This window comes from Plecotus auritus, assembly GCF_963455305.1.
Source record: "Plecotus auritus genome assembly, chromosome: 6".
In the NCBI taxonomy this organism is placed as follows: domain Eukaryota; kingdom Metazoa; phylum Chordata; class Mammalia; order Chiroptera; family Vespertilionidae; genus Plecotus; species Plecotus auritus.
The window spans coordinates 95539756-95553378 of NC_137773.1; the positions used below are offsets into that span (position 1 = coordinate 95539756).

The 13623-nt window shown below is 52.0% G+C and overlaps 1 protein-coding gene across 1 annotated transcript; it reads left to right on the forward strand.

Moving 5' to 3' along the window:
- Positions 1-6428: 6428 nt before the first annotated feature.
- HSH2D (hematopoietic SH2 domain containing) lies at positions 6429-12735 on the forward strand (the record flags this gene model as incomplete). The annotated part of the gene is made up of 5 exons (XM_080674451.1): positions 6429-6553; positions 8647-8736; positions 9749-9914; positions 10349-10480; positions 12169-12735. The coding sequence occupies 5 exons, from the start codon at positions 6429-6431 to the stop codon at positions 12733-12735; spliced, it is 1080 nt and encodes a 359-aa protein (XP_080530577.1).
- Between the last annotated feature and the right edge of the window lie 888 nt (positions 12736-13623).

Below are 13623 nucleotides of genomic sequence, written 5' to 3' on the forward strand. Positions count from 1 at the left end.
CACAATGTCACCAGATTCTCTCGTCTGGTCTCTTGGCATCCATCTGCCAAGTTGCACACTCAGCTCTGAGACCCCTTTCTCACCTCGGGAGCATCCTCCCCCATTCCTGCAATCCTGCTTCCCCTGGCTTCTGGCACATGGCCACCATTTGCCAATTCTCTAGACTGGCCCCTGTGGGTTTCTTCTCTGTTGGGGTCCCCAAAACCCCCAGGTCACTGGTTCCCTGGGACTCGGCATAAAGCTAATGCATTACAGGAAAATGGGCTCAGGAAGAGGCGCGTGGAGCCACATCCAGAGGAAACGAGGCACAAGCTTCCAAGCGTCCTCTCGGCGTGGGGTCACACTTCTCCATCGCCAAGCTGTGACAAGTGTGAAGTGTTAGCTGCCAGGGCACTCCTTGGAGACTCAGCACCCAGGGTTTTATTGGGGCTGGTCATGGAGGCCCCTCCGCGGCGAGGCATGTACCAAAATTGCAGCAGCCTGGAGAGAAAGGCATTCAGCATAAACCACATTGTACAAACATTTAAGCATGGTTGTGAGAAGGTTTTATTTCAGCATTGGGAACTCTACCAGCCAAGTTCCTGCATGCCAGCCAATGGCCAGCCTTCAGACGTGCCGGTGACTTCTCTGTGCATCCATCCCAGACACCAGTCTGAGCTCCAGACCCCATATAACTCACACTGCACCATGGACCATGAGCCCCTGCATGCGGTGGCCCTGCCCACCTCTTCCCTTTTCTCTGCCATCCTCCCCTGGCTCACCTCACCCCAGCCCCTGTGTGCCTTACTCTCCCGCTTCACCCCGTGCTCACCACTGTCCTGGTGCCTTTGCACCTGCTGCACCCTTGGCCTGGCAGTCCTCTAACATCTGCACAGCCCACTTGTGCCCATCCTGACCATCCAAGACAGCCTCCCTCCTCCCACCTCATCATCAGAGCATCTGTGGGAATTCACAGCTCACGGCCAACTTGTCTCCCCCCATCATGGAAGCTCCACCAGCCTGACTTGCCCACCCTGATATCTGTGGCAAAGTGGCATTGTGGTCACTTCCCTGGAGGGCCACCCACCGTACAGGAGCCATGGCAATCCCAATCACCAGCTGAGGCTGCCAGTGAAAAGTCCAGACCTGGTGTTGAGGGGAAGGGGCTTCGGAGTCCCAGCCCAGATCTCCCTGCTGGTCCCCTTCCAGAAGGTCCTCTGGGGACCACTTGTCCATTCAGTTTCCAGTCGTCACTGAGGGCTAGGGGGTGGGGATTCTGATGTGACATTCTCAGGGGAGGATGTTAGTTTGTGGGAGACCACATCTGCCAAGCAGGTTGGGGGACTCAGGCTGCAGTCCTCTGTGGTGGGGCCTCGGGGCTGGGCTGGAGGTGGACTGATAAGGCCCACATTCCTGTAGGCTGAACGCCATGCAAATGATACCCCAGTGGTCAGGCTTTCTAACTGACAAGGTTCACTGGGCACTTCTGATCCCCTCCCCTCATCATTGAGGCTAGGAACCGGCTCACCGGGCTATGCAGGGCATGAAGAATCAGAGTGGTGAAGTGAGTTGCCCAAGGTTGCCCAGCCTGGGAGGTCTGGAGCCTAAGCCTGCATCTCCCCCAGCCACACACAAAGGCATCAGGTTAAGTCACAGTGAAGAGTCCTGGTATCATTACTGTTAACTGAGCCCCCTGCTGCCTACCTGAAGGTTGTCTCTATCTGAGGAGGGCTAGTGTCATGTGACTTCACAGATGAAGAAGCAGACCCAGAGAGGCTGGTTGAGCAACTCACCCAAGGCCACACAGTGGGTGAGTGAGAAATGGGTTCCTCGTGTTTTCTGCTTGGGGCTGTTGAACCACAGACTGCAGGCAACCCCCTCCCCCATAGAGCAGGGAGTGGTCTGGCACCCAGCTTGAGCCTGCCACGAGGCTATCTAAACCAGCTGGGCCAGGGCGATAGGCCCACAGGGCCTCTGGTCCCCCCTCCGCCCCGCCCCCCCACCCCCCCCCCCCGCCCCCCAAGCTCAGCCATGAAGATCTGTGCCATTTCTGCCTGAAAGAGGAGGAAGTGGTTTAGCCCGTTTCCTAGGACAGGAAAGTGGGCAGGGGGCGGGGGGCGGGGGGGCAGCATATATCTGGGGCTGGCTGATTAGTTAGGCACAGGTTCTCATACTCAGGGCCCACTATGTGCATGTGCGTAGTTTTAGTTTTCTAAAATCAGTAAATAACAAAACAAAAAAATACAATAATAATGAATATATAATAATGATGCCAATGCAGTAATAAAATATAATTTCAAATGGTTTGGATTTTTGTTGTAGTTGTTAATCCTCACCCAAGGATTTTTTTAAAAATACATTTTTATTTATTTTAGAGAGGAAGGGAAAAGGAGAGAGAGATGGAAACAACAATGATGAGAGAGAATCATTGATCAGCTGCCTCCTACATGCCCCACACTGGGGATTGAGCCTGCAATCCAGACCTGTGCCCTGACTGGGAATCGAACCATGACCTCATGGTTCATAGGTCGACTCTCAACCACTGTTCCACCCCAGCTGAGTTCGAGAATATTTTTCCATTGATTTTTAGAGATAGTGGAAGGGGGGGGAGGGAGAGGGAGAGGGAGAGGGAGAGGGAGAGGGAGAGGGAGAGGGAGAGGGAGAGGGAGAAGGGTAGAGGGAGAGGGAGAGGGAGAGGGAGAGAGAGAGAGAGGGAGAAACATTGATGTGACAGAGACACATCAATTGATTGCTCCCACAGGTGCCCCAAGGGGTTGTGGGTTGGGGGGTGGCAGGCAGAGATGAACCTGCAACCCAGGCACCTGCTTTTAATCAGGAAGTGAACCTATGATCCTCTGGTACATGGGCTGACACTCTAACCATTTAGCCACATCATTCAGGGCTGGGGTTTTTTTTTAGTTTAGTTTTTTGTGGGTTTTTTTTTTTACATAAGTCAAAATGTGGCCCTGTGTGCACAGTGAGACTCAGACTATTCAGGCTCCATCCTGCCTCAGGCCCTTTGGGCGGCTCCCTCTACCTAATGCATTCTTTCTGCACACCCCCGCCCCCCCAGTCAAGTGGCTCCTACCTGCCCCCAGGTGCCCCTTCCTCCAGATCAGTTAGGCCCCCTCCGGGGGTTCTTGCAACCTCGGTTCCTGCTTCCTGGCCTGCTGTTTGCTTTGAAACAACATTGACAATTTCTTACTCTCTTCATTGCTCGCTAGATTGTAGATACTGGGAGGGTGGGGCTTGTGTCTGTCTTGGGGTCTCCTCTCTGTCCCCTCAGGATCTGGTACACAACAGATGCTCAATAAAGGTTTGTCCAGATCTGAGTGGAGCAAGGGTGTCCCTCCACCTGCAGCTCAGCGGCTTTGTTGGAGTGTGGACAGAGGGGTTGTCCTAGTCCCGCCCCGGGCTCACCTGCTTAAGGAAACAGGAACCGCCTGGGGCCCTGCCCTGATGACGTGTGGACCCTGAACTGAAACTCAGGCACCTACAGGCAGCACGGGCACAGCCAGAGCGAGGGCCTCGGCCGCCCAGGGGTCTCCCAGGTATGTTCCCTGGGTGGGGACTCCTCAGTTAACCACATGCCCACCTATGCTGGGTGAGGCTGGGCCCCTGAGAGTCTCAGCCCCAACCCAGTCCTAGAAGACAGAGCACGGGGTCCAGGCTGGGCCAGAGGGAGTGATGGGGCTGGTAGGACCAGAGGAGCAAGAGCATTTTCTGGAGGCACCAGCGGTGACCATTGGAAAATGGAGCTGGAGTTGGGGAAAGAGCATTTCTGACAAAGAATAGCAACCGTGTGGAGGGGAAAGAGAACTTGATCGGGCCTAGTTGGTTTGGGCCAGTGGATAGAGCGTTGGCCTGTGGACTGAAGGGTCCTGGGTTGGATTCCAGTCAAGGGCACATGCCTGGGTTGGGGCTGGATCCTCAGTAGAGGGCATGCAAGAGGCAGCCAATCAATGATTCTCTCTCATCATTGCTGTTTCTATCTCTCCCTCTCCCTTCCTCTCTGAATGAATAAAAATATATTTTAAAAAAAGAGAGAATTTGATCACTTTGGAGTAGAACAGAGATGCTGTTAGGGATGAGGCGGTGGGAAGGCTCTAATGCCAGGGCCGGGAATTTGAAACTTAGTGTGGCCTCACTCATCACTAAACCATCTATTCATCAGCACACATCCGCACCCTCCACTGTGCTGAAGCTGAGGACCCAGAAAAATCCAAAAGGATCTAGCCCGGACCTAGACCCTGGGCACCCCTAATATGGGGGAGACAGAACCAGACAGCTCCCTTAGGCAAGGCTAGGCCAGAGGCAAGAATTGTGGGGAAGGTGGGGGACATAGAAGGGTGCCAGGGTTTTGTCTAGGGGAAAAGGCAGGAAAGCTGCATGGAGGAGGGGTTATTTTTGCTGGGTCTTGAGGGGTAAGAAGGTGGTCTCCCAGATAGAAGAAAGAACTAGCCTATAAACATTACCCCGTGCTGGGTCACTACTGGACTCATGGACATTTGTTATATATACAGGTGTTTTGTGCTGGTCTCTACCAATCAATACCAATGTTGTGATTGGATCAGCCCTTGCGGCTCTTATTATGATTTCAAGATGCCCTTCAAGCAATAGTCATCAGGAAACTTTTTTAAAAAAATAAAAGGTTCATTTATTACTTAAGGACCTGGACATTATACAGCACACCTGGGATCACTCAGCGAGATCAGAGGTAGAGCAAGCGTGCATACAGGCAAGCAGCCCAAATGGTCAATTACTGAAATCAACCAAGATCTCTAGAACAAAGGAGCCTCCGTGAGAGAAGGCAGCCTGGCTCTTCCGGAGTGTGGCTGGCAATGTTTACCGGAGATTGCCATCGCTGAAATGGATGCCTCAGCAATCAAAGCTTAAGTCAGGCACTCGCGTTACAAAAAAAGAAAAAAGAAAGAAAAAACCCACACACACTGTCAGGGCTTACACAGCACTAGGTAAATGTCATCATTATCCCCAAATCGCAGTTGAAAATACAGGCACAGAAAGGCCCAAGATCACACAGCAGCTAAGTCGGGGGGGGGGGGGGGTGAGGGGGGCCGAGGGTTTGAACCCAGGCTCCGATTGCAGGCTCTTAACCACTTTGTAACCCTACCTTATTACACATGGCTTGATAGATTCCATTTCACTTGCCCCAGAATTCCTTTGGGTCGCTCCCCGAGGGTGTGTTTGCCATGGGCCTTCTGGCAGGAGGAAGTCAGTATTGACTGGGTTGGTCAACAGGGCCCCTCTCTGTGGAAACGGCCTGGTAACAATGACCTTCCACGGGGTTGAAAAATTAGATTTGGTCAGTGTGGGGGGTGGGGCCAGTTTGGGGACAAAGTTAGGGTGAGTGTGAGGGTTCACCCAGCAGGGCACAGCCCTTTTGCTGGCTTTACACTAACTTGAGACTGTTTTGCGAATTGAGTGCTGTTTTTTCTCTGTTTTCCAGTTCTGTGTCGTTAGCTGACCAAGTCCAGTGGTACCTGAGCTTACAGTTATTGAGAATGGGTGTGAATTAACCATGCACCTGACACATTCTGGGTGTGCCATTTATGGCCACCACGCCTGGTGACACTGGTGACAGAAGCAACTGTTTGGGTCACATCTCTGTGGTGTTTAATGCCACCATGGCAACCCTTTATGGCACCTACCGAGTGACCGCTATTTTATGCATTCACTCCTCATTTGGACATCTCCACATCCCACCAGGGACATTGGTAGTTACTTAGTATTTAAATAAATTCAGTTCTAAACTTAAATACATGTATCTATAAAGAGAATTTTCCAACACTTGCAGTAATGAAATAATAATATTCTTATTAGTCCCTTCTGTTCTCATGATTTCATTTTTTTTACTCTGACCTCATTGTATTCTTATTATTTCCTTTTATTCTTTTTTGTTTAGTTAATGCTCACCTATAGATATTTTTTTCATTGATTTTTAGAGAGAGAAGGAGGGAGGGAGTGTGGGAGAGGGAGGGAGGGAGGGAGAGAGAGAGAATACATCGATGTGAGAGAGGCATATCAATTGGTGGCCTCCTGTATGCATCCTGACCAGGGCTGGAATAGAACCTGCAACCCAGGTAGGTGCCCTAGACAGGGAATCCAACTCAAGACACTCTGTGCGTGGGCCTACGCTTTATTCACTGAGCAACGCCGGCCAGGGCTTTCCTTTTGTTCTTTTATTCTTGTTATCCTTGGAGGATTTTTGGAAGAAAATCGATAAGTGAACATGCATAAAGTGCCAGCACATAGTAGGTGCTCAAGAAACACAAGCCAGTTTCAAGCCTGTTGCTCTGTCCAGCCTAGAGGACTTCTCCAAAGAGGAGGCACCATGAGCTGCAAGAATCAGATAAAGATGGGAAGTGGACCAGGCCTGACTCTCTCTCCTCCTTTCTGCCCCCAGGTGCCACCTTCCCCCTCAGGAAGCCATGACAGAGGCCAGAAAGCTGCCCCCGCCGCTGCCCCCACGACTGGACTGGTTCGTGCAGACACAGGTGGGCCAGCTGGCCCAAGGAGGAGTCCCTTTGTGGTTCCACGGTGCCATCTCCAGACAGTGAGGACACACCCGCACTTCCCACCCTGCCTTCCACCCTCTTTGTCTGCCCCCACCTGGGCAGGCTTTCACTGTGGAATTCTGCGCTCGGCTCACCTACGTGTGTGTTAAGAGGATGAAAAGGGCTTTAGAGTTTCGGGCTTGAATCTTGTCTCCTCTGGACTTGCTGTGTGCCCTTCGGCAAGTTATTTTCCCTCTCTGGACCTTGGCTTTCTCTATACAAGTGGCCACAGGACAGAACCCCCTCCTTACCCGCCCCCCTAGACCCCTCCCTAGGCCAGGAATCACCGATCAATGACGGCAGGACGCAGCCTCAGGATCCTTCTTAAGGACTGAGCTCCTCTCAGTCTATCGGGTATATGGCTAACATGCACTTTCTACATTAGACGGAGCTCTGAGGAGATGAACAAGGTCACATACTTGGTCACCCCAGGGCCCCGCTCTAAATAAATGGAGAAAGGAACATTTCTCGCCACCCCTGACATTTAGGAAATTGAGAGAACATTGCAAAAGCCAAGAGAGACAGGACTCGACATGGTTTCTGAGTTCTGGGGCGTGCCAGTAAGATATAATATGAGCCATACATTGTAATTTTAAAAATTCTAGTAGCTATATTAAAAGAAGCAGAAGCAGTTAATTTTAATCACATCTTTTGTTTGACCCAGTATATCCATGATATTATCATTTCAACAAGTAATTAATACTAAATAAATCACTCATGAGACAGAATACATATTTCTTTATTTGTACTGCCTTTATTTTTTATTTTTTATAATTAAAAAATGTTTAAATTGCAATTGACATACCATATTACATTAGTTTCAGGTGTACAACATAGGGATTAGACATTTATATAACTTATGATGAGTCTAGTAACCATGTGACACCATATACTGTATAGTTATTACAATATTTTTTACTGTATTTCCTATGCTGTGGGCTAAGTCTTTAAAATCTGGTGTGTATTGTATGCTAAAAGCACATCTTGATTCAGACCAGCCACATTTTTTTGTTGTTGTTAATCCTCACCCAAGGATATTTTTTCCATTGATTTTAGAGAGAGTGAAAGGGAGGGGGAGAGAGAGAGAAAAGAGAAACATTGATGTGTCGTGAGACACACCGGGACCAGGGATTGAGCCCCTCAGTCCATGGGCTGATGCTCTAACCACTGAGAAACCTGGCTAGGGCAAGACCAGCTACATTTTAAGCACTCAGTAGCCACATGTGGACAACGGCCCCTGTACTGGACAACACGGGTCCAAAGGCTCCCCATAGAAAGCCATTCTCTGTGCACACCAGGAAATAGTAATAATGATAGTAATACAGTTTAGGGGTGCCAACTCTGAGTCCTTTATATAACTTTTGACTCCTCAAAAACAACTACAGTCATTCCCCAATATCCCTGGGGATTGGTTCCAGGACCCCTCCCCCCCATGGATACCAAAATCTGCAGATGCTCAAGTCCCCTCCGTAAAATGGTGTAGGTTAAGGCATACAGTCAGCCCTCCACATCCATGGATTCCCAACCTCGGACCAAAAATACTATACAGAGGGCCAATTTGTATATTTATTGGGAAAAAATCTGCTTGGACCTGGCAGGTCAGTTCAAGGGTCAAGTGTGCTAACAGTGAACATTTTGAAAGCACACACCATGCGGAAGTTCTCACGCTGCACGCATTTTGTCTGTCCTCACATTGGCCCTGGGAGTGAGGGTTTTCTGTCCCCTTGAGGAAGCTGAGGTCAGAAAGGGACTGTCCTTACCAGGGGTCACACCGTGAATGAACAGCAGAGCTGGGTTTTTATCTCAAATGCATCTGGAAACAGCTCTTGCTTTGTTACCTGTCATACTCAGATCCACGCAAAGGTGCCTTCCTGAGTGGATTCCAGGCATTGGAAGGCAGGCAGGGGCTGTGGGCTCTGGGGTCAAGGTCATCAGAGGCCTTTACCACCTCTGGGGGACCACCTGAATATTCCAAAGTCTGAAACAACCAAGAAAAAAATGTGTTTTAGGTTGTTGCTCAGTCCTGGAAGGGTCTGGGCAGTACACGGGGCGGCTAGACCTCAGCCTCTCCCACCTGTGTGTGCCTTTCCAGGGACGCAGAGAATTTGCTGGAGTCGCAGCCACTGGGATCCTTTCTCATCAGAGTCAGTCACAGTCATGTGGGCTACACACTCTCCTACAAGTAAGGCCTGGGCTTGGGAACGGCGGGCTCCGGGCTTCCTTGGAGGGGCAAGGGGAGCTTCATATCACAGGTTTCAAAAGCAACTGGTATGAAGTTCTGGACTGATCTGGCTGAAGAGTGAGCAGCTGCAGGCCTGGCTGTATCCAGCAGACTGGGGTCTGTGGTAACGAAGACTGTGTGTCTGAGAACAGGAGCTGCTAGAGGCCTGAGACTGGCCACGGCCCTTTCCCTAACCATCCACCTCCCTTCTGCCATCTGCTTGGCAGCGCTCTGACTCCGCTAAGGAGAATGTGTTGGAAACTCAGGGCAGTCCAGCTACTTGAGGCTTCAAAGCCTGATCTGGCATCCCAGTGAGAGGATTCAGCAGAACAAACTACTTTTTGAAAGAATTCCAGGCCAAAGGAATGAAAAACGAAACAAACAAAAAACCAACGGTTCCATTAGCGGGAAAACCTTAGGACCTGAGTCAAACAGCACAAGGCTCGGTTCTGCTCCTTACACACTGTGACCTTGGACAAGTTCCTCAGCCTTTCTGTCCCTCCCTCAGAGTCCTCATCTCTAACACAGGATGCTAAAATTAATTGTCTTGATGTGAGGATTAACACATATAGTAAGTGCATAGTAGGCCATTCATAAATGCACCCATTCATTAACGGAGCAGAGTGCCAGGCACCGAGCCTCCGGCTGAAGCCTGATCAGATTTTCATGATCATTTCTATTGATCATTTACCCCTAGCCAGGCACCGAGCTAAGCTTTTCCTGCAGTTCCTTGTTTCATCTTCACAAGAACTGCTGAGGTCAGTCTTCGTAGCCCCATGTTATAGATGGGGAAACTGAGGCACCGTGCTGTTAGGCACCTACCAAATGTCACATGGCTAACGAGTAGAGAAGCTTACATAGGAACCTGTGAGGTCAGGCTGCAGCCCTGATGCTGCCAGTTCAAGGACTTGGGGGCGGGGTGGGGGTTGAAATGAGGGAGCAGGATGTCCCAACCCTGGCAGTGTCTCCGCAGAGCCCAAAACTGCTGCCGCCACTTTATGGTGAAGCTGCTAGACGATGGGAGCGTGGTAATCCCTGGGGAGGAGAAGGCCCACGTCTCGCTGGACGCCCTGATCACCTTTCACCAGCAGCAGCCGATGAGGCCACATGGGGAGCTGCTGAAGCAGCCCTGTCCGCAGGTGAGGGTTGGGACCTGGGTGGGCAGTAGTTGTCTTTCCAGGGGCTAAGCCCTCCAGACTCATTTTAGTCCCCTTCATTCTCTTGTGATTCTGTCCCTGGCCCCCCAAGGTCCCACTCCTTCTGGTCCTAGTTTCCCCTCAGTCTGATGTTTTACAAGGTTTCACGTGCTAGGTGTAACCCTAGCTGATCTGTAGGACTAGCATAATCTTCAGTGGGTGGACCTGTGCCCTCAGAAGCTGCTGTGGGAGGGGCAGACCTCCTTATAAGGGTCTATGGGCAGGGCCTAGGCCCACAATGCGCTCAGTGGAGCATGCTTTGTTACAGATTTGTGGGTGGGAATAGCTCCTGAGCTCCAACTCCCAGGGTCTGGGGACCCCAGCCCCGTCCCTGTCCCCCTCCTTGGAGCTGAGCTGCAGGTCCCCTCTGTCCGCAGAAGGATCCAGCAAACGTGGATTACGAGGATCTCTTCCTTCACTACAACGCACTGGCTGAGGAAGCTGCCAGCCCCGCCCCTGGTCCCGGGGAACATCAGAAACCTTTCCATCCAGTAGCTGCCCCCAAGGAGGTATGTGACAGAAAGCTGGTACCTCCAACCGGGGGCAGGGGAAGAGCAGGAGCAGAGGTGGCCAACAGCTGCCAGGGGCCTTCAGAATGAAGATAAGATCCTGTAGCTCCGAGCTTAAAACCTTCCAGTGATTTCCCAAGGCACCAAGGTTAAAATCCTGACTGCAGTCTCAGTTCCTCCTTCTGCCCATCACCAGCCCAGCTTCAAGCAACGTCAGGGCCTTTGCATGTGCTGTGCTGTATGCCCTGCTCCAAATTTCCCAGGACTGGCTTCTCCCATCAGTTCTTCAAGTGTCTCCCTCCCATCTCCAGACCTAAGGTCCTCCCTCCATCACCTTCTCCAACACATCACCCTATTTATTTGCAACAGAGCACTCCTCGAAATTTGAAGTCTTGTTTACTTACAGGTTTTCATGTTTCCTATCTGCCTACCCGCTCCGTTATCACCACTTAGGGGTGAGGGAGCTGGGGTATTTATCCTCCAAATTCCCTCAGTCATTGGTCAAATACTATTCCTGGGAGATTTGATTCTCTGGCACTTCTGGTCTGCCATGTGGACGCAGTGGGCACTGGTGGCCAGAGTCCCTGCCGTTGGCATTTGGGAGTGGAGCTGGGAGCAAAGAGGATATGGGTGGGGGCTGGCCAGTTTGGCCCAGTGGATAGGACATCGGCCTACGAACTGAAGGGTCTCAGGTTCAATTCCAATCAAGGGCACGTACCTTGGTTGCGGGCTCCATCGCCAGCCCTGGTCAGGGCATGTACGGAAGGCAACCAATCGATGTGCCTCTCTCATATCAATGGTTCTCTCTTTCTGTTTCTCCCTCTTCCTTCCATTCTCTTTTTTTAAAAGAAATCAAGGGCAAAATATCCTCAGGTGAGCATTAACAAAAACAAAACAAGCAAACAAAAAAAGGATAGGGCCCGGCTGGCGTGGCTCAGTGGATGAGCACCGACCTGTGAACCAGGAAGTCACGGTTCGATTCCCAGTCAGGGGCACAGGCCTGGGTTGCGGGCTTGATCCCCAGTAGGGGGCGTGCAGGAGGCAGCTGATCCATGATTCTCTCTCATCATTGGTGTTTCTATCTCTCTTCTCCCTCTCTCTTCCTCTCTGAAATCAATAAAAACATATTAAAAAATAAAAAGAGGATATGGGTGGGCCATCAACAGCATCTGCCACACGTGCCAGGCACTTGGCCTGAACGGGGGAGCCCAGGGGTCAGCACACTACCACCTGAGGGCCACCTGCCTGCCTCTGTGTGGCCTTCGAGGCCCAGGCCGTTGGAAGCTGCGATGGGAGGGACAGTTATGTTCTTGAATGGTTGAGGCAATTACTAGTTCACGGCTCGTGAAAATTAGATGAAACTCAGATGTCCATGTCCAAAAGTTTTATTGGAACCCGGGCCCACTCGCGTGACAACAGAGAGCTGAGCAGTGAGACAGACGGGAGGGCCTGCAGAGCGGAAGCTGTTTGCTCCCGGGCCCTTTACAGAAAAGGTTTGCTGACTCCTGGGGAGGGAGTGAAGCCGGTTACAGAAATGGAAAGGATGGGGCCCGAGATTAGGTTTGGGGGTTCACACGGGGACGTTTCTCGGAGCTAGGACATCTGGGTGGAGCCCAGATCCCAGTTTCTGGGGCAGAGTTGGAGTGCTGGGGGGTGCTGGCCCAGGTCTCACCGGCTCTCGGTTTCAGGCCTCCGCAAAGCCAGTCGTGCTCCACGGGCAGAAGGAAAGGACGCCGTCCGCAGCGCTGGACAGAGTGCCCGCGGAGGCAGCTGCTTCCTCCTGCCCCCCAAAAGCCCCTCTGGAGGAGGCCTGCCAGAAACTCTGGAGGAACCTCAAGACACTCCCTCAGACGGGCAAGAAGGTCCATCAGCAGCTGAAATCCCACCTGGCCACCGTGAGCTTGTCATCACTCCGGGACCCCGAGCGATCGGAGGTGACTCACGGCTCAGCGACAGGAGCGGATGATGCGGTCTGGGACGGTAACATCTACACGGACCCCTTTGTGGCCACGTCACCCGCAAGCCCCTCACAGCCTCGGGCTCGGAAAGACAGCGAGAACTCTTCCAGGAAGGCCTCGAGGTCAGTCAGCTGGAGCGAGGTGACCCCGAAGACCAGGGGTTGGCACCAAGCAATAGGGAGGGCCCTGTCCTCACAGGTGTCCAAATTGGAGCTGAGGGGCTTGGCAGAACCCCAGGAGGACTGGGTCCCCGAGGAGTACCGCCCACCGCCACCCTTTGCCCCTGGGTACTGCTAGCAAAGAGGTTCGCCCTGGCTCTGGGACCCTTGGTGCCAGGGGCTGCTCACACCTGGACCCCTTGCCTTCTGCCCACCAGCCCTCTGGGACCTGAGAAATGTAATAAAGACGATACTTAGGTCTGGTTCTGCAATTGCCAGGGTGGCCTGGTTATGTGAAGAAGAAGGATCAGTTAATAAGTTACAGCAAGAACCTGCGACACCTACTGTGTGCCAGTCCCATACCGACACTCTCCGTGTCCATGATTTCTTTTACTCCTGCCTCTGAGCAGACCCATCGGGTAGGCACCTCCTGCACATTTCAAAGAGCCAGGTTCCGAGAGGAGGCGAGGCATGGTCAAAGTCACCATGGTCACAGTCTACTGCGTGTCAGTGCCAGGGTTGGAAGTCATGCCATTCGGAGTCCTTTCCCCCACATCCCCTGCACCCAGGCTCAGCTCTCCCTTCTGGACACGCCTCCCTCCCGGGTTCTCATGCAAAAGAAAGAGATGAGACTTGTGGAGGGCTTGGTGCACACCAACGTCAGCTTTAGGAGAAGCAAATGTGTCCTTTGCTTTAAAAAGGGAGAGGCAGCCCGGGACTGTGGTTGAGGTGGACTCTGCAGGGGGAATCATGGGTTGCATGGCTGGGTGGCCTTTGGGGAGTCACTAGGTCTCCCGGGGCCTATTTCCTCACCTGGAAAATGGGGAGAAGAGTAGGACTGTCCTCTTGTTCAGGACGAAGCAGTAGGATGTATGTAAATCCTAGGGCTTTGGTGCATAGTAGGTGCTTTTGGTGCACAGGAGGAGTTTAGGGTGGGAGTGGGCTCTCTAGAAACGCTACCCAGTGGGAGTGTCTGGAAGGTCCCTGGGGCTGCTCTCGGTTGCCCCACTCAAAATGACCACTGTTT